The following is a 26,278-nucleotide window of genomic DNA, read 5'->3' as shown; positions in this document are numbered from 1 at the left end:
GGCAAACCAAGAAACAAGGATACATATATCTAGTTGAGATAGAACTTCTGGTTGTGTAGGATATTGACTATTTTCCTTTGTTACAATAAATTATACAAACATTTTATGGTCTTTTCCGAATAAAATAATAGCCCCACTGATGGAAAATGCTTGTGTTTATGGGATATTCACCTTTAAATGTATACAATAAAGCTATTTAATTATACTTCTAGTATAGTTTTGAAGTAGAACTTCAAAAGGACATAGAAAAGTTGCAGGAGTGAGCAGATAGGTGGCAGATGAAGTTCATTGTGGTGAAGTGTGAGGTGATGCATTTTGGTAGGAAGAACATGGACAGACAATGTAAAATAGGGGTGAAATTTTGAAGGGAGTGTAGGAGCAGAAAGACCTGGATGTATATGTGCTTAGATCATTGAAAGTGGCAGGACAGGTGGAGAGGGCAGTTAATAAAGCATATAGTATCCTGGGCTTTATTAATAGGGGCATAGAGTACAAGAGCAGGGAGGTTATGCTGAATTTATATAAGACACTCGTTAGACCTCATCTAGAGTTCTGGGTGCCACATTATAGGAAGGATGTGAACACATTGGAGACAATGCAGAAGAGGTTTGCAAGAATGGTTCCAGGGATGAGAAACTTCAGTTATGAAGATAGATTGGAGAGTTGGGATTGTTCCCCTTGTAGAGAAGAAGGCTAAGAGGAGATTTGGTAGAGGTGTTCAAAATCATGAGGGGGCTGGACAGAGTAGATAGGGAGAGGCTGTTCCCACTTGTAAAAGGATCAAAAATGAGAGGGCACAGATTTAAAGTGATTTGCAAAAGAAGTAAATGTGACGTGAGAAAAAACTTTTTCATGCAACGAGTGGTTCCGGCCTGGAATGCACTGCCTGGAAGTGTGGTGGAGGCAGGTTCAATTGAGACATTCAAGAGGGCATTAGATGATTATTTGAATAGAAACAATGTGCAGGGGTACAGGGAAAAGGCAGGGCAGTGGCACTAGGTCATGATGCTCATTTGGTGAGCCGGTGCAGACATGATGGACCGAATGGCCTCCCTCTGTGTCTTTAAAATTCTGTGATAGTACTAACTTAATTTTCACCTGGAGCATGTATTATTTTCCAGCTTAATTCTATAATAAAGGCAACACAATGAAGTGCATTACTTTCCAGAAGAATTATTTTGCATTGCACTGTGATGTTAGGATCATTCTGAAACTCAAAAAGAAGCTCCTTGGAATTTTTGCAGGAAGGTTTTTTAGAATTTAAGCCTCATTTACAGAATACCTAAAAAGGTTAAAAGGGAATGAATTTAAAGGATTTGACATAAGGTAACATTTGCTCTCCTGGGTTCTGGGTTTCTTTGTTATAGCTTGTACAATTTAGAAACAATTATAATCTACCTGAGGTGGATTCTGAAATTTGCAATCAGCTGAAATTAACCTAGATTTGCCTGTTTACTGCTAAGGTCTGAAAGTGACAGGCCAAGTCAGCAGCTAAACATTCTAGCACTAGTAAAATACTGCGAATGCTGGGAATCTGAAATAAAAACAGAAAATGCTGGAAATACTTAACAGTGAGTTCTGATGAAAGATCATCAACCTGAAACATTAACTCTGTTCCTCCCCACAGATGCTGCCTGACCTGAGTTTCTCCAGCATTTTCTGTTTTTATAACTAAACATTCCAACTGTACTCAGACCCAGATTTAACAATAAACAATTTCACTATAGATCAGATATACATTATATATATTTATTTACATATAGATCTATATGTATTATCTCTAATTTATTAGAGTTCTTGCTTGTAGCACATAGTTCTGATAGGAGTCGCACATATTTGCTGTCACACTTCAGCAATTGCATTTTGCTGATTAACTCTAAGTAAAATGGCAACAAGTTGGTGGCAGTTGAATCAAATATGATCAACGTGGCTATGAGAAACTCCTTGGATTCATAAAAGCAACCATTGAGGTGAAACTGCATACTAACAGTTTCAGGTTGGTCCATCACCCTAGTTTGCTTATCTACAGTATTCTCATGGTGCATTTCTACTAACCCTGAATCCCATTTGTTGACAAAAACCCTGTCTAATTCCTCCTTGAAACTCATTAATGTTTCTTGTACCAATATCCATACCAGTAAACCAGATAATCTGTTTCAGTAACATTGGTTGAAAGATATTTATTGATTAGAACATCTGGAGACCTCTTTATTGTTCTTTCAGTCGTGTGTAATGAATAAAATTGTTATGCTTTAAACTGTTATGAGTTCTGCCCAACAATGAGCCTACGTGGCTTGGTTATTATGGGGACAAGGAAGCCCAAGATGAGACTTACTGGGAGCAAAGTGTAAAATGTTCACACCTGAAAACAAGGGCAAGAGGGGAGGCGAGGGCTAGTAATCCAGAAACCCAGGGTAATGCTCTGGAGACCGGGGTTCAAATCCCGCCAGAGCAGATGGTGGAATTTGAATTCACTAAAAATCTGGAATTCAAAGCCCAATGATAACCGATTGTTGTAAAAGAAAAACCCACCTGGTTCACTAATGTCCCTTAGGGAAGGAAATCTGTCATCCTTACCTGGTCTGGCCTACATGTGACTCCAGACCCACAGCAATGTGGTTGACTCTTAAATGACTTAGTTGTAACAAACGGCTACAAAGATCGAAAAAAGGAATGAAACCGGATGGACCGCCCGGCATCAGCCTAGGCACCGGAAACAACAATGGCAATCGCAGCCCTGGTGACCCTGCAAACACCTGGGGGCTAGTGCCAAAATTGGGAGAGCTGTCTCACAAACAAGTCAAGCAACAGCCTGACATAGTCATCCTCACGGAATCATACCTTACAGTTAATGTCCCAGACTCCACCATCACCATCCCAGGTTAATGTCCCAGACTCCACCATCACCATCCCTGGGTCATCCCACCGGCAGGACAGACCCAGCAGACGTGGCACAGTGGTATATAGTCGGGAGGGAGTTGCCCTGGTCCCCATGAAGTTGACTGATCCCCAGAGTCTCATGGCATCAGGTCAAACATGGGCAAGGAAACCTCCTGCTGGTTACCATGTACCGCCCTCCCTCAGCTGATGAATCTTGCTCCTCCATGTTGAACATCACTTGGAGGAAGCACTGAGGGTGGCAAGGGCACAGAATGTTCTCTGGGTTCTCTGGAGGACTTCAATATCCATCGCCAAGAGTGGCTGGGTAGCACCACTATTGACCGAGCTGGCCGAGTCCTAAATGACATGGGTCTGTAGCAGGTGGTGAGGGAACCAACAAGAGAGAAAAACATTCTTGACCTCGTCCTCACCAACCTGCCTGCCGCAGGTGCATCTGTCCATGATAGTATCGGTAGGGGTGACCGCCACGCAGCCATTGTGGAAACGAAGTCCCACCTTCACATTGAGGATACCCTCGATCGTGTTTTGTGGCACTACCACCGTTCTAAATTGCCTATAACAACAAAATCAACCACCTATTGTTGTGGAACTGAAGCCACGTCTAGACCAGATGAAGCACGGCAGATTCCCTTCCGTGAAGGACATTAGTAAACCTGTTAGGTTTTTAAAACCATGGTCATTCTGTCAGGTGCTAGTCCACAACTAACTCGGTTTTATTGAAGTTTACAGTTTCCATGTAATTAGGAGAGAGTTATGTGTCACGAACATTAAGTTATGATACATGCGAACATACAAAATAGGAGCAGAAGTTGGCCATTCAGCAACTCAAGCCTGCTCTGCCATTCAATAAGATCATGGCTGATCTGTTTGCATTTTAAATTCCACATTCCCATCGACGCCCATAACCTTTGATTCCCTTGCCTAACAAGAAACTACCTCTCCCTTAAAGAATTCCAAACCCTCAGAGAAAAAAATTCTCCTCCTCTCTATCCAAAAAGGATGATCCCTAATTTTCCACCTTGTCGAGAGTGTTCAGGATCTTATGTACTTCAGTCAAGTTACCCCCTCATTCTCCCAAACACCAGTGGAAACAAGCCCAATCAATCCAATCTTTCTTCATAAGACAACCTGCTCATTCCAGATATCAATCTGAACTGCCTCCAATGCATTTACATCCTTAAATAAAGAGACCTAAACTGTGCACAGTTTTTGAGATGTCGTCCCACCAATGTCCTGTATTGCTGAAGCATAACATCCTTACTTTTTTATGTTCAATCCCTCTCATAATAAAGGATTGCACACCATTAGCCTTCCTGATTACTTGCTGTGCCTGCATACTAACTTTTTGTGACCCATGGACGAGAACACCTAGATCCCCCCTGCACTTTGGAATTCTGCAGCTGTTCTCCTTTTAAGTAATGCTCTGCTTTTTTATTCTTCCTGCCAAAGTGAACAACTTCACATTTTCCCACATTATACTCAATCTGCTAGATTTTTGACCATTCACTCAATCTATCTATATCTATCTGCAACCTCCTTATGTCGTCATCACAACATACTTTCCGACCTGTCTTTGGTCATCTGCAAATTTAGCTACCATGCCTTCACTCCCCTCATCTAAGTCATTGATATAAATTGTAAAATGCTGAGACCCCAGCACAGACCCATGCGGGACTCTACTGGTCACATCCCGCCAATCAGAAAAAGACCCATTTATGCACACACTCTGTTTTCTGCCAGCCAGCCAATCTTCTATATATGCAAATATGTTACTCCCTAAACCATGAGCTTTCATTTTCCACAATAACCTTTGATCTGGCACCTTATCAAATGCTTTCTGGAAATCCATGTATAGTACGTCTATAGGCTCCCCTTTATCTACAGCGCATGTTACTCCTTCAAAGAACTTCAGTAAATTAGTTAAACATGATTTCCCTTTCATAAAACCATGCTGACTCTTCCCGTTTACCTTGAGTTTCTTTAAGTGCCCAGCTATATCCTCCTCCTTGATCGATTCTAACACCTTCCCCACACTGATGTCAAGCTAACTGGCTAATAGTTTCCTGTTTTCTGCCTCCCTCCTTGAATAGAGGGGTTATCTTTGCTACTTCCAGCCTGATGAAACCTTTCCAGAATCTAGTGAATTTTAGAAAATTAACACCAACGCATCTACTACCTCATTAGCCAGCTCTTTTAAGACCCTGGATGAAGCCCACCAGGACCCAGAGACTTATCAGCCCGCAACTTCATCAGTTTGCTCAGCACCGCTTCCCTACTATTAACTCGCCATTGTCACTCTCCAGAGGACCAACACTCACTTTACCTACTCTTTTCCTTTTTAAATACCTGTAGAAACTCTTGCTATCTCTTTTTTCATTTCTAGCTAGCTTCCTCTCGCACTAGAATTTCTGTCTCCTGATTAAACTATTCATCATTCTCTGTTGTTCTTTATATTCTGACCAATCACCTGACCTGCCACTTATCTTTGCGCAGTTATCTGCTTTTTCCTTAAGCTTGATGCTTTCCTTGAGTTTCTTAGTTAATCACGGTTGGTGGGTACCCCCTTAGAATTTTTCTTTTTAGCAGGAATATACATTCTGAAATAGCCCCTTAAATGCCTGTCGCTGTTTCTCTCTTGATCTATCCTCTAGCCTAGTATCCCAGTTCACTTCAGCTAGTTCAGCTTTCATGCTCACATAGTTGCCCTTATTTAAGTTTAAAATACTAATCTTAGACCCACTCTTCTCCCTTTCAAACTGGATGTAAAATTAATTGATATTGTCGTTGCCTCTACCTCGGAGTGCCTTTATTCTGAGGCCATTAATCCTGCCACATTACACAATACCAAATCTAATATAACCAGAGGGTTGGTTCCAGAACGTGCTACTCTAAGAAATTATCTCAAAAGCATTCTATGAATTTTCCCTCCAGGCTATTACTGCCAATCTGATTTTTCCTGTTTATACGTAGATTGAAGTCACCCATGATTATTGCTGCCCCTTTATCACAAGCACCCATTATTTCATCTTGTATACTTTTGCTTACATTGTGGTTACCGTTGGGGGCCTGTAGCCACTCCCACGAGTGACTTCTTTCCTCTACTATTCCTAATCTTCACCCAAATCAATGCTACATCCTGATCTCCTGAACCAAAGTCATATGCAGCGGTCACTCCTACTGATAGTCATATTTTCACTGCTCTCTTTTTTGTTGTCGAAGCTCATACAATCTGTTTTAATACTGCTGGTTTGCTCTAATATTCTGTTTTCTCCCTCTTAATCAATTCTTTAGTCGTCATTTGCTGGTTTCTATAACTCTCATGATTAATTTTACTGCTTGTCTTGGTAACATAAGTCTCTTTTTAATCTGATACTGTCCTTAATTTCTTCAGTTAGCCATGGTTGGATCTCTTTTCCTGTGGAGATTTTATTTGTCAATGGGACGTAGATTTGCTGAGATTTGTAAAGTATTTATTTGATTTTTTTTCTCCCATCTTCCCTTTTAATCCTAGTGTACTTTAACCATTGCGCCCCCCTCACCTATGTTTAAGTTTGAGACTCTACCTTTGGATTTAAGTACATCATTCTTGAACACTAATTTCTGTCATGAAGATCACTGTTTCCAGGGGGACCATTACAATGGATTACAGATTAACTCTGTCTCATTGCGCAAGATAAGATTTAAAGCAACCTGTTCCCTAGTTGGCTCCATGATATATTGTTCAGGGAAACTGTTTCGAATCCATCCCATGAACTCACCCTTCAAACTACTTTGCCAATATAATTTTTCAAGTCAATATGAAGGTTAAGGCCCTTCACAATTATTGCAATATCTTTATTGCAATCTTTTATTTCTTGATTAATACTTTGTCCAACATTACAGCTACTGTTTGGGAGCCTTTCAAGCACCCCCACCAGTGTTTCGCCTTGTTATTTCTTATCTCCGCCCACGCTAATTATATTTTCTGATCTTCGAGGCCAAGATCTTTTCCTTGCTGCTGTCCCTATAGCACCCTTTATTATCAGGGCAACCTGTGCAACCCACTCCCCCCATACTTTTTCATTTTGTCTTTTCAAAACATCAAATACTCATGAATATTTAGTTCCCAACCTTGGTTGGCATGCAACCACATCTCTCTAATAGCTATTAGATCAAACTCATTTATCCCTACTTATGCCATGAATTTGTCTATCTTGTTATAAGTACTTCATGCATTCAGATAAAGAGCCTTTAATTTAAACACTTAACCATCTTTCTTTGGACTAACATGAAACATTTTGCAGTGTTTGCTGCTAATTCACTGGAGTGGACAATAGTTATTGCAAAGTAATGTCAAGTGCACATTTGTTTTGGCTTCTGCTGCCACATTGAATTGTTGCTTATGGAAGTATATTGAGTGTGATGCAGGTGTGGTGTATACCAGCTAATGAAATCCAAGTTTTTTTTTTCTTTAATCTTTCATGGGATGAGGGTGTTGCTGGCAAGGCCAGCATTTGTTGCCCATCCCTAATTGTCCTTGATCTGAGTAGCTTGCTGGGCCATTTTAGAGGGCATTTAAGAGTGAACCACATTGTTGTGGGTCTGGAGTTACATGTAGGCTAGACCACGTAAGGACAACCAAACTTCCCTAAAGGGCATTAGTAAATCAGATGGGTTTTTACAGCAGTCGATAGTTTCATGATCACCATTACTGAGACTAGCTTTATATTCCCGATTTATTAACTGAATTCAAATTCCACCAGCTGCTATGGTGGGATTTTTTACCTGTGTCTCCAGAGCATTAGCCTGGGTCTCTGGATTACAAGTCCAGTGACATTACCACTACACCACCGTCTTCCCCGTTATTAGAAAAAATTGTTCAAAACAAATGTTTTTCCATTCCACAGTACATTTCTGTACATGCATAGTAGGTGCAAACCTGTTATCATCAAGTGCTTTTGCACAGAAGAATAAATTGCTTGCCACACTTATCTTAAGTATCTCCCATTGTACTGATATTCATTTAAATGATGAATAAAACAAAACTGGAAATTTGAATCTTTCATTCATGAACACTTGCTCTTTGGGCAAGAAATAACCTTGAAACTAGAACAAAGCTGCTACCTTGCTCTTGTTTAGCTATACAATCGGTAGCTTGCCATTGTGTTTTCATGATATTTGGTTTAAATTGTTCGTTCAAGACTAGAAAAGTTTTGAGTCAAGTCTTACATTAAGGATAGTAATCAAGTCTTTTTTTCCTTTGAGTAAAGTTACGTGTGGTGTCAATAATACTCAACATGTCCTTGAATAAATTGAAAGCACTGTTAAACAATAACTTCTGTTTGGTTAAAATTGAATCCATCATTGGTAAATCAGCATGTACAACAATACTTGGAATTCAATGATATGAATATCTCGTACACATATATTTAGGCTTTTTCAATGCATGATAAAAAATATTTTAATCAGTGGATATGAGAATTAGATGATGCATACAGTACTATTTTAAGCAGTGTTTTTGATCAGATGACTAAAAATACAACTGAGTTTCTGGCACTTGTTGAGCAGAGGATGGCCATGTTGAAATTTTTTACTCCTGAAAGAACTGACTGTTACTCATTGCTATATTTTTCTGTTACAGAGAATGAACATAGGTTTGAGAGCATTTCTAGTAATTGCAGATAGTTTACAGCAGAAAGATGGGGAACCTCCAATGCCAACAACAGGAGTTGTTCTTCCATCGGGTAGTACACTGCGAGTAAAGAAAATTTTCCTGAACAAAACCCTCACAGATGAAGAAGCTAAAGTGATAGGTTGGTTTTGTATATTTAAAAGTTATTTTCATATATGTTAACTCTCTTTTTTGCACCCTTCTTGTTGCATTATATTTAAATTGCAAAATTCTTCAATCATTTTCTAGAAGAATAAATTTTTGTATTTTTACATGAGATATTCTCCTCTGCTTCAACATTGCATGCCATTGCAATAAATGAGTTCTTTCAAAATTGGTGCATGCATTTTAATTGCCCAATTTCAATATAGAGAGTCAGAGCTTGAACAGAAATCCTTATCAATGTAATTGGCTTGTTAGGTATCTGAAGTGAAGATCTGGTTGATATCAAAAAGCAATAGAATGAATGCTTCATCTAACAATGGCTTAAATTATCACATGGATTTATTAAGCAATGAGCAAATAAATAAACAGTAGCAAAAACAAATACCAGGTTTAAATTTCCACTAGTTACATTTGCAATCTGGGCGAAATTGTCTGAATCAGTGCAAAAGATTGTGGAATTTAAATTGTGAGTTACGCCTAAATCTACTTATGCTTGTGTTTACATTGAACCTTTACAGTAAGTCCTTGTTTAACATTTCCCTGCTTAACGTTGTTTTGCTTTAACATTGGTAAGTTAATGTGGCCTTTAACCTCATTAAGCATTGCAAGATTTGTTTTAATGTTGTTTCCTGTATGATGGGCGCCATTTTGGAGCAGCCTCCCCTGCTCCCCAGCCCCTGAATTGCAGCCTCTCCCACTCCCCGACTCTGAGTTGTGGCCTTTCCAATCTTAACCCTCCCTCTAGCCGCTTCCCTCCCCTGGACTTGCATTCTCATTGAAGACCCAGGCCTGATCTGTTGTGAAAGTGAGTGTCCCCAGGATGTAGAATTGCAGAGCCAGGGTTGGTACCATCCATGTTTCCATGTTTTTTTAAAAATGCCCCTCCTCGCTACTCTTCTCCCGAGCCCTCGCTCACAGCAAGAGTTCAGAAGAGAGAAGCGGTGAGCAGGAGCATTTAATAAAAAACAACGATTGTAGCAGCCCCAGCTTGACACCTCTGCACCATGAGTACTCTCTCACTTCCACAACACCGGAGCTCCGGCTTCAGATCAGACCTGGATCTTCAATGTGAACACAGGTTCAGGAGAAGGAAGCAGTGAGAGGGTGAGTTAGGGAGTGGGAGGTTCAGCAAGAGGATGGGTCTGGAGGGGCAACTCTAACGTCAGAGATGGGGAGAGACCACAGCTCTTAAGGGTTGGGGAGTGGGAGGATCTGCAATGACCAGGAGGGTCAGGGAGCGGGAAGTTCAGGAAGTAGGACCTGCAGTGAGCAGGAGGGACTGTAAGTGGAAAGTGACATTTTTCTTTTATATTTTTAAATTTATTTTTAAAGTTATTTCATTTACCAATGTAGGAATTTAGCAATGTAAAATATTTCAACTTAGAAGGTATGATGTTTTAATATTTGTTTTTTTTTCCTGAGAAAGAAGGCACTACCAAACCTAACTACAGTTTTCATATTGATTCCCGTGGGAACCAATGGTTCACTTAGTCATGATTTCCAGGAACTCAACTACAAAAAACATAAATACGAACAATACGAGTTAGGAGCAGAAGTAGGCCATTCGGCCTGGTGAACCTGCTCTGCCATTTAATAAGATCATGGCTGATCTGTTTGTGCTTCGAATTCCACATTCCCATTTACCCCTGATAACCTCTGATTCCCTTGCAATTGAGGACTTACTGTATGCTAGGACACAAATCACTTTGCCCAAAGCAGTCCCCTCAAAATTGGCTGCGTCTCCAGATCAAAAAAGTGTTGTTGGCATGTTTCCATCAATTGTGCCCATTCAGGATCAGTCGACAAATAACATTCTTTTTGTCAGTGCTGCTGTTCAAACTTGACTTAATATATTAAAATTAATTTAGATCAATGATCAGTGCTCTTACTTATAAAGGCAGGGCACTTGGCAGTAAAAAATTTACAGAAAGGTGTTAGGAGCAGGAGTAGACCATACAGCCCATTGAGCCTGTTCCGCTATTCAGTATGATTATGGCTAATTTTAGGCCTCATCTCCGCTTTCCTACCCATTCTTCATATCCCTTGATTCCCTGGGACACCAAAAATCTGTCAATCTCAGCTTAAAGATATTCAATGATGGCACATCCATAACCCTCTGGGGTAGAGAATTCCAAAGATTCATAACCCTTTGAGTGAAGAAATTCCTCCTCATCTCAGCCCTAAATAATCTGCCCCTTATCCTGAAACTTTTCCCCCTTGTTTTAGGTTCACCAACTAGGGGGAAAAACCTCTGTGTCTACCCTGTCAAGCCCCTTCATAATCTTAAATGTTTTAATGAGATCACCTCTGGACCTGGGTGGTGCAAAGTGGCAGGCAGATCTTGCAGCAAATAAGTGTTAGAGGCTATTTGACATCACGATCTGCCCACTCTGCGTGCTTCCAGCACACACATGGCATGCCTGCAGCCGTGACCTTTCAGTGGCAGGCTGCACAGGAGGTGGTTGGAAACACTCCAGTTGTCATTATATCACTTGGGCTTTCTGCACTGCCGGCATTAGTGGCACTACAGAGCCCTATTTTGTGGCCAATGTCTGTAAATAGAATACAATTACAAAATAAGCAAATGGGATCTAAGAATGTGACTTGGGAGAAATAGAGATGAAGGTAGTGCTTTTCTTTTTGCGGAAAATCCCTATTATTATATTGCATTCTTCAGGCACTAAAGCTTGTTTGACAAAGAAAACTCAAAATTATTGATAAAAGCCAAGTTACTTTAAATACTAGGAATCTGAAGTAGAAACAGAAAATGCCCACTCTTACTTTCTACCTGATCCAGCTGTGGTTCAGTTGGTAGCATGCTGACCTCTGCATCATAAGATTCCAGGTTCAAGTCCCACTTCAGAGCTTAGTACAAAAATCTAGGCAGACACCTCCAGTGCATTATTACTGCACTTTTTGGTGCTGCCATTTTTCAAATGAGATACTAAACTGAGGCTACTCCAGTGGATGTAAAAACAAATCCCATGACACTACCCAAAGAAAAGCAGGGGGTATAACCCCAATGCCCGAGCCAGTAATTATCCCTCAATCAGCATCATGAAAGAACAGAGAATCTGGCCATTTCACATTGCTATTTGTGGGAGTTTGCTAGTCCCATATTGGTTGCCATGTTTCCTACCATTAAAACAGTGATTACACTTCAAAAGTACTTCATTGGCTGTAAAGCACTTAGTTGTGAAAAGAACTATATGAATGTAAGTCTCCTAGCAAACAGAAGTTGGCATTATAATATGTAATTTCAATTGTAAATTTTGAAGAATGGACCCAGATTTAAAATTGTGTTCAATTTTATTTGTTTCTTCATTGTGTTGATAAATTCAAGACATGCCTAGTTTCTGCAACTATAGATATTGTGATAGACTCTTACACATTTCTTCAACTAATTCAAAATCACAAGTTCTGGATAATATTAAGCCATGTTTCACTGAGAAACTGCTGAACTTATTATATATGTTTAAATTTGTATTAAGAACGAATAAGAACCTAAAGAGAAAAGGTCACTTGCTCTATTCCGTATGACTATGGTCCATGTTTGCTCAGTTAATTTTCGTTTTCTTCATGTCTTGGTGCCAGACCCATTAGTTATTATTAAAGTACAAACATGTCAACTTATTTTTTTTTTAAATCTTTAATTTGAGTCTGCACTCACTGACAGTTCATCCGTATCCTTAAGTGCACTTAGTTTCCAGAAACTATTAACTAGAAATTCTGCTCATCGCTACTGTTGAATTGAAACTATGTTACTCTTGGTTTCATAACATCTAACTTTGTTAATCCAATTTTCGGCTTCATATAATATGATATAGAGTGTTCAGAAGAGACAAGAGTGGGCTAAAAAGAAGTTGCTACAGCCTTGTATGGCAGGGACATTTGGAAAATAAATAGTTCATCCAGTGGAAGTGGGAAGACTACAGAATGAATTACTCTGGCTGGGCATTTCTAATTCATCATGATGTGAGGAGGAGAAATTGCTCTTTGAAGACTATGTGAAATAGGAAGGTCATCTTAATAGAAAATATCCATCCATCAACTAAGTATAAACTGGAAAAACTCAAATGTTGTACAGAGTCAGTAAATATAATATGCAACTGCTTTATCACCGAATCAGTGTCATCTTGACCTGTTATCTGTAAAGGGCCCAGATAATGTACAGAAATTCAAGTTTTATCAAGCCAATGGGAGAGCGACTACATATGATAACGTTTAACATGATCTGAGAGTCAGAAATACCCAGACCAGGAGCTAGGTATGTAAGCTGAATTCCATGAACAAATAAAGAAAATAGATCTGTTCAATAACACTTCAGTGTAGGGTACCCTTTAAAGGTGTTACACTGAACATGCAGGACAAATACAATCTAAACAAACTTGATCAAAAATGGATTGACAAGCTGATTAAAGCTGAAAGAGGTAAAATAACCTCTATAAATCCTGCAGAGGTGAAGGGGTTCAGTGGGATGAATACAAGAAAACACAAGGGAGTCAAAAGGGTAATGACAGTGGGAAAGAGGGACCTGGAGAAGGAGACATCAGCAGAAGCAATAAAATTAAAAATAAAGTTAGCAAAATTATTTTACTATTGAAAACAATTAAAGGACAGTCAGAAAAGAGGTGGAAGTCATGAAAATGTAAATAAAAGCAATTTGCTTATGAACTGAAGATAATTGAAAATTTTGAATTACTACTTTGTTAATCACAAGGGAAGGTATGAGTAATGTGTCCTCCAAGAGTACAATCAAAGGAATATCAATGACTTTGAATATAAATAAGATGAGAGCCCTAAGCAGGTGAAAAGAGCTCAAAATAAACAAGTCCTTAGAAAAAAAAGGTACTAATTGTCAGCTGTGGCTCAATTGGTAGCATTCGCACTTCTGAGTCATAAGTTTTCTGTGCTCAAGTACTGAGGGAGTGCAGTGCTGTCTGTGTCTTCAGATAAGATGTTAAACTAGGCCCCATAGCCCCCTCAGGTGGGTGTAGAAAATCCCATGGCACTATTTCAAATACAAGCAGATCCTTGGTGTCTTGGCTTCTTCTTCTTATCATGTCCACGGACAGTCTATTCATGGCCCAGCCAGAACTGGACACATTTTTGCGCCTTGTTGTTGAATTCAGCAAGATCTGCAACAGTGCAGGGTTCCTCTAGCGATAGGCATTGCAGGAGATGTTGCATAGTCTGTGGCTCAGTTCCACATTCACAAGTTGTCGGGCTGGTTGTATATCCCCATTTGCTTAGGACTGGTGTAGGTCGTTCAAAGGTATCACTAAGTCTGTTAAGGCGCTTCCAGGTTGCCTAGTTGCAATTAGCTCCTGGGGGAAGGCTTTCATCCGGTAGAATTTCCATCGCTGGGGGTTGTTCGAGACTGGCAAGCCGGTCTTTCCACAAGGCGATGCGGGCTTCAGATGGGGTTGATTGTAATGGAGCAGAAAGTTACCCTTGGTGTCTTGGTTGATATTTACTACTCAATCTACATCACAAAAACAGATAATCTGGTCATTATCACATTGCTGTTTGTGAGAGTTTACTGTGAGCAAATTAGATGCCATGTTTCCTACAATGCAACAGTGGCTACATTAAAAAAAAACTTCATTGGCTGTAAAGCACTTTGAGATAAAAGCAAAATACTGTGGATGCTGGAAACCTGAAACAAAAACAAAATAGCTGGAAAAACTCAGCGGGTCTGACAGCATCTGTGGAGAGGAAGACAGAGTTAACGTTTCGAGCCCGTCTGACTCTTCATCAGCACTTTGAGATGTCTGGGCAGTTGTGAAAGCTGCTATGTAAATACAAGTCTTTCCTTTTAAATCCCAGGATGCTAAAAAAAAAAGAGTGAAAAATTGATGAAAGGTATACAGGACATTTGTTTTGCAGGGGGTGAGGGGTTGGCGGGGGTGAGGCAGTTTGGTTCCCAGTAGATTAGAAACATGCTAATGTTTTGCTTTTATCAAAAAGGAATGAAAGAACAGAAAACTATGTACCCCTTATTTTCACCGCCTTTCCAAGTAAAACACTGAAATAGATTAAAAGCAAAATACTGCGGATGCTGGAAATCTGAAACAAAAACACAAAATGCTGGAAAAACTCAACAGGCCTAACAGCATCTGTGGAGAGAAAAAAAACAAGAGTTAATGTTTCGAGTCCTTATGACTCTGAAATAGTTTGTCAGGAGTGAATTTGAGAAGTATTTTAATAATACTGCCTAGTAAACAGTAGCCAACACTGATTCAGAAAAAAAATAAGAAGCCTGGTTAATCTCTTTAATGGCTTTGAAAAAGCAACTCCCAAGTCAACTGTGGAAAAGCATTTGATAAAATCACTCTTGAAAGGCTTGTCAAACTCAAAGATATGGTGATTCAGAATAAACCCTGGAAGTGGAAAAGAAACTGGCGAAAGGGTAGAAAACAATTTCCTCATTAGAGGAAATGGGTCATGGTGGGGGAAAGAATTGAGTCTGAGTGCCCTGGCTCATAAAATAAGTTGACCACTTGGTGTCAGACCATCAGCAGCAGGAGCGAGAGCAGCCCTGGGTGAAAACAGCGTGGAGAGAGAGAGTGAATAAAGAGCAGGGAAGAGAGACGGAGGCCCCGCTATCAGCGGCAGGAGCGAGAGTGGCCCTGGGTGAAAATAGTGCGGAGAATGAATAAAGAGTGGGGGAGAGAGACAGAGGCTCAAAACAGTGATTCAAACTAACACTGAAAGCACATAGAATGACGTCACAGGAGAGCAGGCAGGTGATTGACTGGTGAGTATTCAATTTTTAGCTTTGTTTTAAATTTGAATTAGCAGCTGCGTAACTATCACTTGTTGATTACTATTAAATTAGTAACTTAAGGATTGGGGGGAGGAATTAAATAAATAATAAAGGTGAAACAATAGAAAAGAGCGAGAGCGGAGCTGCTGTATAAAGAGCAGAGCGGAGCTTACCTTACCCTGGGTGAGGGAGCAATTCTCACCCAGACACTCGGCAGTGCTGGAATTTGAAAGGAGTGACGTCAGGACAAGGGAGCGAGCTGATTGGTAGGTAGTGGGTAAGTTGTTTTTTTTTTCCACTTTAAAGCGCCATTATAGAAGGTAAGAGTCTCAGCGTTTTTTTTTAAGCAAAACTAAATAGTTTTCTACTTGGCTTAAATTTAAGGAAATAGTCTTTTAATTAAAAACAAAAAAAAGTATGGCAGTCTCGTGTGTCATATAGCCTGCAGCATGTGGGAATTCTTAGACACTCCTTGCAGTCTGGATGACCATGTGTAGGAAGTGCCGCTGGCTTGACCAGCTTGAGCAAAGGGTTTCAGAGTTTGAGTGTCAGCTGGATTCACAGCGGTGTATCCACGAGGCTGAGGGTTACGTGGATAGCATGTTTTTAGATGTGGTCACTCTGCAGCTTAAGGAAGTGCAGTCAGAGAGGGAATGAATGACCACAAGTCAGAAGAAGGGAGGCAGGTAGTCCGGAAAGCCCCAGAGTGCATCTCACTCAAGAACAGTTTTTCTGTTTTGGAAAACCATGAAGGTGAAGGTTCCTCTGAAGAGTGCAGCCAAAGCCAAATTCACGGCACTGTGGGTGGCTCAGCTGCACAAGCTGGGAGGAGTAAGAGTGGAAGAGCAATATTGGTAGGAGACTTGATAGGGATGCAGACAGGCACTTCTGTGACTAGATTTGACTCCAGGATGGTGTGTTGCCTCCCTGGTGCCAGGGTCAAGGCTGTCACAGAATGGTTGCAGGGCATTCTGAAGGAGAAAGGTGAACAGTCAGAGGTCGTGGTTCACATTGGTACCAACGGCATAGATAGAGAGAGGGATGAGGTCCTGCAACAAGAATTTGGGGAGCTAGGTAGCAGATTAAAAAGCACGACTTCAAAGGTTGTAATCTCTTGATTACTCCCTGTGCCACGTGCTAGTGAGTATAGGAATAGGAAGATACGGAGGATGAATGCGTGGCTGAAGAGATGGTGCAGTTGGGAGGGCTTTAGTTTCCTGGATCACTGGGCCTGTTTCTGGCGAGAGTGGGGCCTGTACACGTCAGACAGGTTGCACCTGAATCGGAACAAGACCAACATCCTTGCGGGGAAATTTGCTAGTGCTGTTGGGGGGCGATTTAAACTAATGGAAAGTAGAGTGGAGGTAGAGTAGGGGGTGATGCACAGCCAAATAAAGAAGAGAAATTAAGTCAGCCTGGAAGGCAGAGCAAATATAGACCTGTTAAGGCACAAGGGAATAATGCAAAGCTGGATTGCATCTATTTTAACGCAAGGAGTCTCACAAGTAGGGCAGATGAATTGAGGGTGTTGATTAACACATGGGAATATATTGTTGCTATCACAGAGACATGGTTGAAAGAAGGGCAGAACTGGTAGCTCAATATTCCAGGGTATAGAACCTTCAGGCGTGATGGTGAAGGGATGTAAAAGAGGAGGTGACATTGCACTATTGATCAAGGAGTCGATTACTGCAGTAAAGAGGGATGGTATCTTAGAAGGCCCCTCAAATGAGACCATATGGGTAGAACTTAAAAACAAAAAGGGGGCAATCACTTCGCTGGGAGTGTACTATAGGCCTCCAAAGAGTCAGGGAGATAGAGGAGCAGATATGTAGACAAATCTCAGAGAAGTGTAAAAATAATTGGGTAATAATAGGGGATTCCAACTCCCTCAATATTAACTGGGATAGTCTTAGTGTGAAAGGCTTAGAGGGGCGGAATTCTTAAAGTGCATCCAGAAAAGCTTTTTGAGCCAGCATGTAGAAAGTCCTACAAGAGAAGGGACGATACTTGACCTAATCTTAGGGAATGAAGCCAGGCAAGTGGTAGAAGTGTCAATGGGGGAGCATTTTGGGGATAGTGACCATAACTCTAAGATTTAAGGTAGTTGTGGAAAAGGACAAAGATGGACGGGAAATAAAGGTCCTGAATTGGGGGACACTACCCTGAGAATCTCCTGCAGCGATATTCAGGAACTCAGATGATTGTCCTCCAACTGCAACATTCTTGCTCTGTACTGGGTAGGACTCCAGCCAATGGAGAATTTTTCCTTTGATTCCCATTGACTTCCATTTTACCAAGGTCCTTTGATACCGCACTCGGTCAAATGCTGCCTTGATTTCAAGGGCAGTCACTCTCACCACCTCTGGAATTCATTTCTTTCGTCCACATTTGGACCAACGTTGTAAATGGGGCCGGAACTGAGTGGTCCTGGTGAAACCCAAACTAAGCATTGGTGAACAAGGTGCCATTGATAGCAGTGTTGAAGGTACTTTCCATCACTTTGAGGATTGAGACTTAAGGGGTGGTAATTGGCCAGATTGGATTTGTCTTGCTTTTTGTGGACCGGATACACCTGGGCAAATTTTCACTTTGCCGTCAGATACAAGCTGGAACAGCTTGACTAGAGATGAGGCTAGTTCTGGAGCACAAGTCTTTAACATAACAGCTGGATTGTTTTTGGGGCCCATAGTCTTTACGCTTTATCATTTCTTGTTATTTTTGCTGAAAAGCTTGATAATTTTGGCCAAAGACTAGCATTTGTGATGGTGGGAGGAGGCTGGGATGGATCATCCACTCAGCATTTCTGTCTGAGGATGGTGCAAATTCTTCGCCCTTGTCTTTTGTATTCACATGCTGGGCTCTACTGTCACTGAGGATGAGGATATTCATGGAGCCACCACCTCGTGTTAGTTGTTTAATTGCCTGCTGCCATTCACGACTAGATGTGGCAGGACTGCAGAGCAAATGTGTAGCCTTGGAGAGTTACAATTTTTCAATGCCCCCAAGCTAGGAAGAGGGAAAAATGATCAGGATTTCCAATGCTGATTGTTTCCTATTGATTCTTGTTGGAAGTTTAGGTCTATTAGATATGAGTGAAGGTGAATTTCTTTTCTTGCCTAGAGTGCCTGGTGCTCAAAAGATATGCAGATTTATCATCCAGCATTAAATGTGATGACTGGTGACTTGAGAAAGTTGCTGGAGGGCACCTGTGAAATTCTCCTGTAATATGAGAGAAGAGAAAGAACACGGAAGCAGAGATGCTTGCAGGATAGATTGGATGGTTCACCCAAAACAGGAACTGCTAAATGATATTGGACTCATAAGTAATGACCTTGAATGTAGAGAGGATTATGCAGTCGAAATATATTTTATATTCCTTGCTCACTGGTTCTATTTTCCTATTTCTCTCTATTTTCTAGGTTGATGTTTCATAATGTGAAGACTTAATCTGTTGGTCCTCTATGGTGCAATTGTTGAGTTAATCTGTCAGGTGTGCACACTGAAGCAACAACAACTTGTATTTATATAGCACCTTTAATGTAATGAAGTGTCCATAAACACTTCACAGGAGCAATATAAGGCAAAGTATGATACCAAGGGGAGGTAATGACGTAGTGGTATTGTCACTGGACTAGTAATCCAGAGATCCAGGGAAATGCTCTGAGGACCCAGATTCGAACGATGATGGTATTTGATAAAAATATGGAATTAAAAAGCCTAATCTAATGATGACCATGAAACCATTGTCGATTGTTGTTAAAACCCATCTGGTTCACTAAAGGAAATCTGCCGCCCTTACCTGGTCTGGCCTACATGTGGTTGACTCTTAAATGCCCTCTGAATTAGGGCAACTAGGGATGGGTAATAAATGCTGGCCTAGCCAGCAACGCCCACATCCCATGAATGAATTTTTTAAAAAGCCACATAAGGAGCTATTAGTTTGGTCAGAGAGTTAAGCTTTAAGAACTGTCTTAAAGAAGGAAAGTGAGGCAGAGAGATGTAGAGAGGGAATTCCAGAGTCTTGGGGCATATGCACCTGTTATGGAGCAATTGGAGCAATTATGATAGGGAATGCACAAGAGGCCAGAATTGGAGGAGCCCAGATATCTTGGAGGAGGTCACAGAGATAGGGAGGGGCAAGGCCATGGAGGGATTTGAAACAAGGGCGAGAATTTTAAAATCAGTGTCTTGACCAGGAGCTAATGTAGGGCAGCAAGCACCGGGGTGATGGGGGAATAGGAGTTGCTGCGATTTAAGACACAGGCAGTAGAAATTAGTATGCAGCTTCTAAGTATGTTAATACCGTATTTTCATTGCAAAACATAATTACAGAAAAATTTTCAATTTCCTTATCACGTGAGAAATTTCCTCATGAGGAATTAATAGCTGTTTTTCCCTATCCTAATGAAATAGCTTTGAATTGTACTGAGTAAATACTAATAGTTTAAAATTTTCTTTATAGTAAGCGAAGAGAACAGGTTAAAATACTTCATTATTTTATATGTTGTATGATGTCTGGTATGATTTAGGAAGCCAAAATTGCTGAGTTTGGAAATAAACTGCACCATTGATATTCCGTCTACACATGTGGTGTAAAATATTCATCCCTGTGCTATCATTCACAAAATATTATACTAAGTAATGAAAATAAATTTGTCTTCCATAAATGCATGTTTGTACATTTCCCTGGGTTTGGAGATAAAGACACATAAAATACATAAATAAAAGTATATCATAGCTTTTATAGGTGCTTTAATAGATAGGTGTTTGATGGCCAGCATGGACCCGAAGGGCCTGTTTCTGTGCTGTATAACTCTATGACTTAATAATTCACTCTCTACCTTCAAAGTACCTTTACTCTTGTTAGATACCCTTGGATGCCTGCTCTGTAATACACTTAGATTTTGCAGTCAGTGGCAAAGCAACAGCACTCACCACTGACCTCAAAGACACTGCCCACAAAGATCTTACCATCTCTGTGGTGCAGGCTTTCCCTTTCTTGACAGTAGTTTAAATCTGGCACCAAGTCAAGGGGATCTTCAGGTGTCTGGTAGCAGTGATGTCAGCAAGCAGGGTAAGCACCCAATCACATTGAAGTTTTCACAGACAGCAAACTAGGCAGGTAAAAGCACTGAATTGCTTCACTTTTAATTTAAATTTTCAGAAAATGAAATAAATAAATGATGATTAGATTGAGATAGAAGCTAAGATATTGTAGACAACTTTTGAACATTAAAATTATGTGGAATTCCTCATCAGGGAGAAATTTGACGTTCCATAAATATAAAATGAGCTTTTCAAGGCGAACGAGTGCGTTTAACAGTAATTATGAAAATAATATTTTATTAAAAACCATGTTGTAACTCATTTCACAAGGTGTGACTTTGTCAATGATTTTTACAGCACAATTAAACATAAACATAAATTAAACAGAATTGAACAGATAAACAGATTGCTTATGGATTGCACTCTGTGGGCATCCTGAACAGCATAGAATTACTGACATAAACTTTACGCTTTATTCCACACCTGTGCAGACTCCCAAAGTTGCTGTCAGTTTGAGGAGTAATGACAACAAATGCTGACAGTCTCCCCATCGTTACCACTGCAAAATCCGGGCCTTTGTATTTTTCCACTATTGACATCAGATCCAGCTTGTTTGTAATTAATCAGTTATGCTCCTAGCATTTTTAATAACTAGTGCTTGTTTTATGTCCGAAAAACTTTTAATTTAAAATAAATGCCGACTGGATCTGTTACTCATAATATTATTTCCAACAGTTTTCCTTATAGACAATTCAGATTTGCTTAATTATTTTGTTTTTGTTCAAAAATTTGAACAAGTTAGTGTAATAACAGTGCCAAATCATCTTTGTCCACTAGGGATGTCGTTTTACTATCCCCAAGTGAGGAAGGCTCTTGATAGTATTCTCAGACATTTGGACAAGGAGGTGGGAAGATCTATGAGTATGACTAACGTACAGATGTCCAACAAGGAGCCTGAAGACATGATCACGTAAGCACCGAATACACATTTTTAAAAAAAATCAGAAATGGATAAAACCTCCTTTGGGAATATCAGCATTAATAACAACTAACATGCTTTTACTTAGAATTTTAATATTGCCAAGAAATCACTTTTTATGAAAACGCTTTCATTTGGGATTATAGGCTGATGCAGCACAGAAGCAGCCTTGTCACCTGTGCCGACTCTTTGATAGGCTTATCCAACTAGTCCCTCTTCCCAGCTCTGTCCCCATAGCCCAGTAAATTTTTTCCTTCAAGCATTCATCCAATTCTCTTTTGCAAGTTACTATTGAATCTACTTCTAGCAACCTTTCAAGCAGTGCATTCAACTTGCTAAGTGTAAAGAAGTTTCCTCATGTCGCCTCTGCTTCTTTTGCCAATCCTCGTCGATCTGTAACCTTTGGTTACTGAAACTTCTGCCACTGGAAACTTTTTTAAAAATTTATTCTATCAAAACCATTATTAATTTTCAACGCCACTGTCAAATCTCCTCTTAACCTTTTCTCTGCTCCAAGGAGAATAGCCCCAGCTTCTCTAGTCTTTCCACATAATTGAAGTTCACCATCAGGTGTCATTCTAACAAATCTCTTCTGTCTCTCCTGTCAGGTCTTGAGATCCTTCCTAAGGTGTGATGCCCAGAATTGAACATGATGCTCCAGTTAGGGCCTGATCAGTGTTTTATAAAGTATTAGCATTGCTTCCTTATTATGTACCCTCTTTCTCAATTAATACAACCAAGGACCTTCTCAATCCTTCTCAACTTGTCCAACCACCTTCAAATATTTTGTACCCTAGGTCACCTTGATATTTAATCACCTTTTGTGATATTTAGTTTATATTGAGTTGTCTCATTGTTCCTGCCAAAATGTATCACTTCGCAGTGCTTTGTGTTAAACTCATCTGCCATGTGTCTGCCTATTTCATAAAACTATGTCTTCCTGAAGTCTGTTGTTATTCTCCTCGTTGTTTATTGCATTTCTGAGTTTCATGTAATCTATGTATCAAAGTCCCAGACATGAATGCATAACAAAAAAAGCAGTGATCCAAATACAACCCCTGGGGAGAACAGAACTGATATATTTCCTTTCAGCCTGAAACCATTTGCCACTACTCAATTTTTTGTCCCTTAGTTAATTTCGTATACACGCTGCCAGTGCCCCTTCAATTCCATGGCTGTTAATTTAGCTAACAAATCCCTTATGTGTTATCTAATTTAAAGCCTATTGAAAGTCCATATAAACAACATCAACTGCATTGCCCTCATCAACTTTCACCAAAAAATTCAATACAATTAGTTAAGCATGATTTAACAGTTTACTTCTAACAATTCATGCTAACTTTCATTTATTCACCCTTATTTTTCATGTTTACTGAAAGGCCTGACATTGGTTGACTTTTGTTTCCAGTCTGATGCATAGGCAGAGACCATTTGATATCATTTGATAACTTTGCATCAATTTGTGCAGAATCAGGATTTCATGTTGCATTTGATTTGTGTGAGTTGATTTGTCTTTATATCTTTTTATGAACGAGGAACTGCTCATAAAGCATGATATTGTCTGTAAAGCCTCCAAAGTCTGCCTCTCTTCAGCTGGGAGGCCTTCAATACTGTGTGCTACAGATTTATTCGTGGCCAGTGGAATTGAGACCTGAATTCTTTAACTGTGAGCTGTAAAACCGGTTTGATTTTTTAAAAAATGGTTGAAGAATTATGAAATAGTTGGGTGGGCGAATTACACCTTTTTTTGGTTCAGCTGAATTTGAACCCCAGTTCAGAGTTCCTTAAGGAATATTTGTTTAATAAAATTTAACTGTTCTTAATTTTTAACCTACTGCAGTCATAAGCTGTAGTAAATTATGCTGTGTTCAGTTGTGAACTGCAAATGTACTGTGAATGTATTATCAGTCATAATCATATATTACTGCAGAGGAATTTTACCACAATGATACAAGGGCTGAAGAAGTTCAGTTATATAGAGATATGAGAGAAGCTGGGATTGTTATCCTTACTGTAGAGCAGGTTAAAGGGAATTTCTATAAAGGTGTTCAAAATTATGAAAGGTTTGATAAAATAGATGGGAAAAAACTGTTTCCACTGAGCGGATGATCAGAGGACGTAGATTTAAGATAATTGAGGAAAAATTCTGGGGGAGAAATGAGAAAATGTTTAAGAAGCAAGTTGTTATGATATGGAATGCATTCCCTGAAAGAGTGGTAGAAGTAGATTCAATCGTAACTTTCAAAAGGGAATCGAAAATACACTTGAAACAGAAAAATTTGGACTGCTATAGATAAAGTGCAGGGGAGTGGGACTAACTAAATAGCTCTTTCAGAGGTCTGGCACAAACACAATGTGAAGTTTAACCTGTCAGGGAGGACGAGTGTAGCTCCGTGTGGGAGGTTAAATAAGAAATAAATGTCAATGTTTCTGGTGTTACGATCCATTTCGGGGCTGTTAACATTTAGAGGAATCTGAACACCCAGCAATTAACAAAACAATGCCTCAATATTCGATGTTTTTCAACAAAACGCACAATTTATTGTATTTTAAAAAAAACCACAGTCTTAACACTATAAGTTGTAGCTATGTATGTTATGCATTCAGTTTTACTCCTTACTTCCCCCAGGCCTTTTCTTTATAAGACACTTCCCGCTTAAGGTTATTTACTTCTGTGGGGACCACCCAAAGTATGCCACAATCCTGTGGTAGTTATTTTAGTTCTCCTAAGTTCCAGCTATTCTGAAAAGTAGACTTTCATTTACCTTCTATTTATTGTGGATGCCTCAATCCCTTGTTTTCCTTCTCGATGCTTCCAAGCCAATCTGCTGGATGTGCAATATAATTCTTTTGCCACAAGATTCTGTGAGGGCCACATAGGTTTTTTTCTCTAGTTGCAAATCAGGTATTCGTTTCTGTTCCCTCACAAAATCCAAACTGAGATTATGTCTCACCTGTATTCCACGTGACCGTTGATGAAGTTAGCATTTTTTCTGCTTTCGGTGCGGGCCTGTCATTTACTTTTGGCTATCTCCTATCAGTGAGCTACATCACACAAAATCCAGGTTTCGGTTAAAACTCTTAGCAAATATCCAGATAAATTGGAACCAGAAAATCTCCCTAAGTTCCACCCACCTCCATGAGGGTGTGGCATGCTCTGAGAAGTTCTCAAACAGACCTTTAGATTCCTTATCCCTAATTTACAATGTTTCCTTTGTTATGGAGAATAAATTGATTTTGCAACCCTTCACGGTTTACTGAATGCTTTTAAACTAATTTAGCTCTAACTCCCAAAACAAAAATACTTTTCTCGACTGCCTTCACTGAAATGATTGCAGATGTCATGTCTCCACCAAAAGACTCAAAGATGGGTCATCTGTGTGTTACGAATATCTAGTTCATGGTTCATGTTAATATTTTAGAGGTAATGTTTAGTTCTGGGAAGATTAAAGTTTAACGTAGAAAATGGGATAAATGCAACAAAAGCAGCTTTGAATCTATAAAAGGTTGGGGCCATGTTGGCTGAAGGGGTTAACAGCTAAAATGGTAAGACCATAGAACATCAGGTGGGCTTACTTAGAGATGTGATGTCTACACTGCTTGCAAAACGTAGTCCAGAGAGATGCTTTGTTTTGGGAGTTGTTGCAAAGTTAGTTTGAAAGCATTCAGTGAACGTTGAAAGGTTGCATCATAATGGAGCTGGGTGAAGTTTCAGACGGTTCTCCCATTTTTATTTACCTGTGTATTTGCTGGGAGAGGGTGTTCTGCAGCAGGGGTAGAGCCAGGATACCGAAAAGGTGCTGCTGTTAGCAGTTAGGGCTAAGGCAAACCCTAGAGAGCTGAGAAAGCAGCAGAAGGTCGCTGGTTCCACACTGGAGGCAATTGGGGCTCAGAAGAATCCCTGGGAGCCATTTATGGCTTGGTACAACCAGGAGACTGGAGTTGGGAGAAACCCAGGGGCAGTGCCAGCTTCGTGAAGCTAGCAGTTTGCATAAGAGTTGGAATTGTGCCAGTAATTAGAGATGGGAGTGCAGCTTTGTGAATCCTATGGAATGGAGTCTCAGGAGAAGAGATTCAACTATCAGGGAGGAGCAGTCAGGGAGGCAGTCTGAGTTGGTGGTTTTTGAGAGAATTCAGAGACTAGAACTTTGAAAGTGAAGAGTTGAAATCGCTCCTGAGGGAGACAAAACTTTAAAGAGATATTGGGCCCTAACTTCCGAGCTCCCCAGTGTCAGATTTTGGGAGTATCCCAAAGATGTGCTGGGGAACCCCTTCAAAGATCAGGCACAAACTTCCTCTGGGCAATTGCCCTGCTCTGGGAACCACTTGAAAATGCGATTTAAATCGCAAACTGCAGATGATTCCAGCTCTGTTACACAAATAGGTTATCAGAAAAAGTTAGAATGAAAACCCCTTCTAACATCTGGGTAACTATTGTATAGACACAGACTAGCCCCTGCCATGGGACGCCCCCCCCCCCCCCCCCCTCTGCCTAGGGGTATTCCCCCACTCCTTGACCCCCCCCACCACTGTATTCCCCACAATCAACCCCGCCCCCCACCACCCTGACACCCCATGGAATTCTCCCAACCCTGACTGGACACCCATCCCTCTTCCCCCCACCCCCCGGCCGCAGTCCCTAACCCTTCCTGACCCAATCGGATCTCCCTCCTTACCGACACTCCCCCTTGGTGTCTCACCCTCTCCCCACCCCCCCCCCCCCCCCCCCCCCCACCCCACCCCACCCAACACCCCACACCCCTAT

General features: G+C 40.4%; 1 protein-coding gene across 12 annotated transcripts in view; it reads left to right on the top strand.

The window, feature by feature from the left end:
- Positions 1-26,278, top strand: part of fryl (furry homolog, like) — a 594,162-nt gene that overhangs the window by 305,789 nt on the left and 262,095 nt on the right. For all 12 annotated transcript variants that reach the window (XM_078547597.1, XM_078547607.1, XM_078547572.1 and 9 more), the window contains 2 exons: positions 8,522-8,693; positions 21,372-21,504. In XM_078547597.1, the coding sequence (XP_078403723.1) occupies positions 8,522-8,693; positions 21,372-21,504 (305 nt within the window). The remainder of the gene's footprint in view (positions 1-8,521; positions 8,694-21,371; positions 21,505-26,278) is intronic.

Source organism: Cetorhinus maximus, chromosome 1 (genome assembly GCF_964194155.1).
Source record: "Cetorhinus maximus chromosome 1, sCetMax3.hap1.1, whole genome shotgun sequence".
In the NCBI taxonomy this organism is placed as follows: domain Eukaryota; kingdom Metazoa; phylum Chordata; class Chondrichthyes; order Lamniformes; family Cetorhinidae; genus Cetorhinus; species Cetorhinus maximus.
Note: the sequence above shows the minus strand (reverse complement) of the source record. Positions and strands in the feature narration are given on the sequence as shown.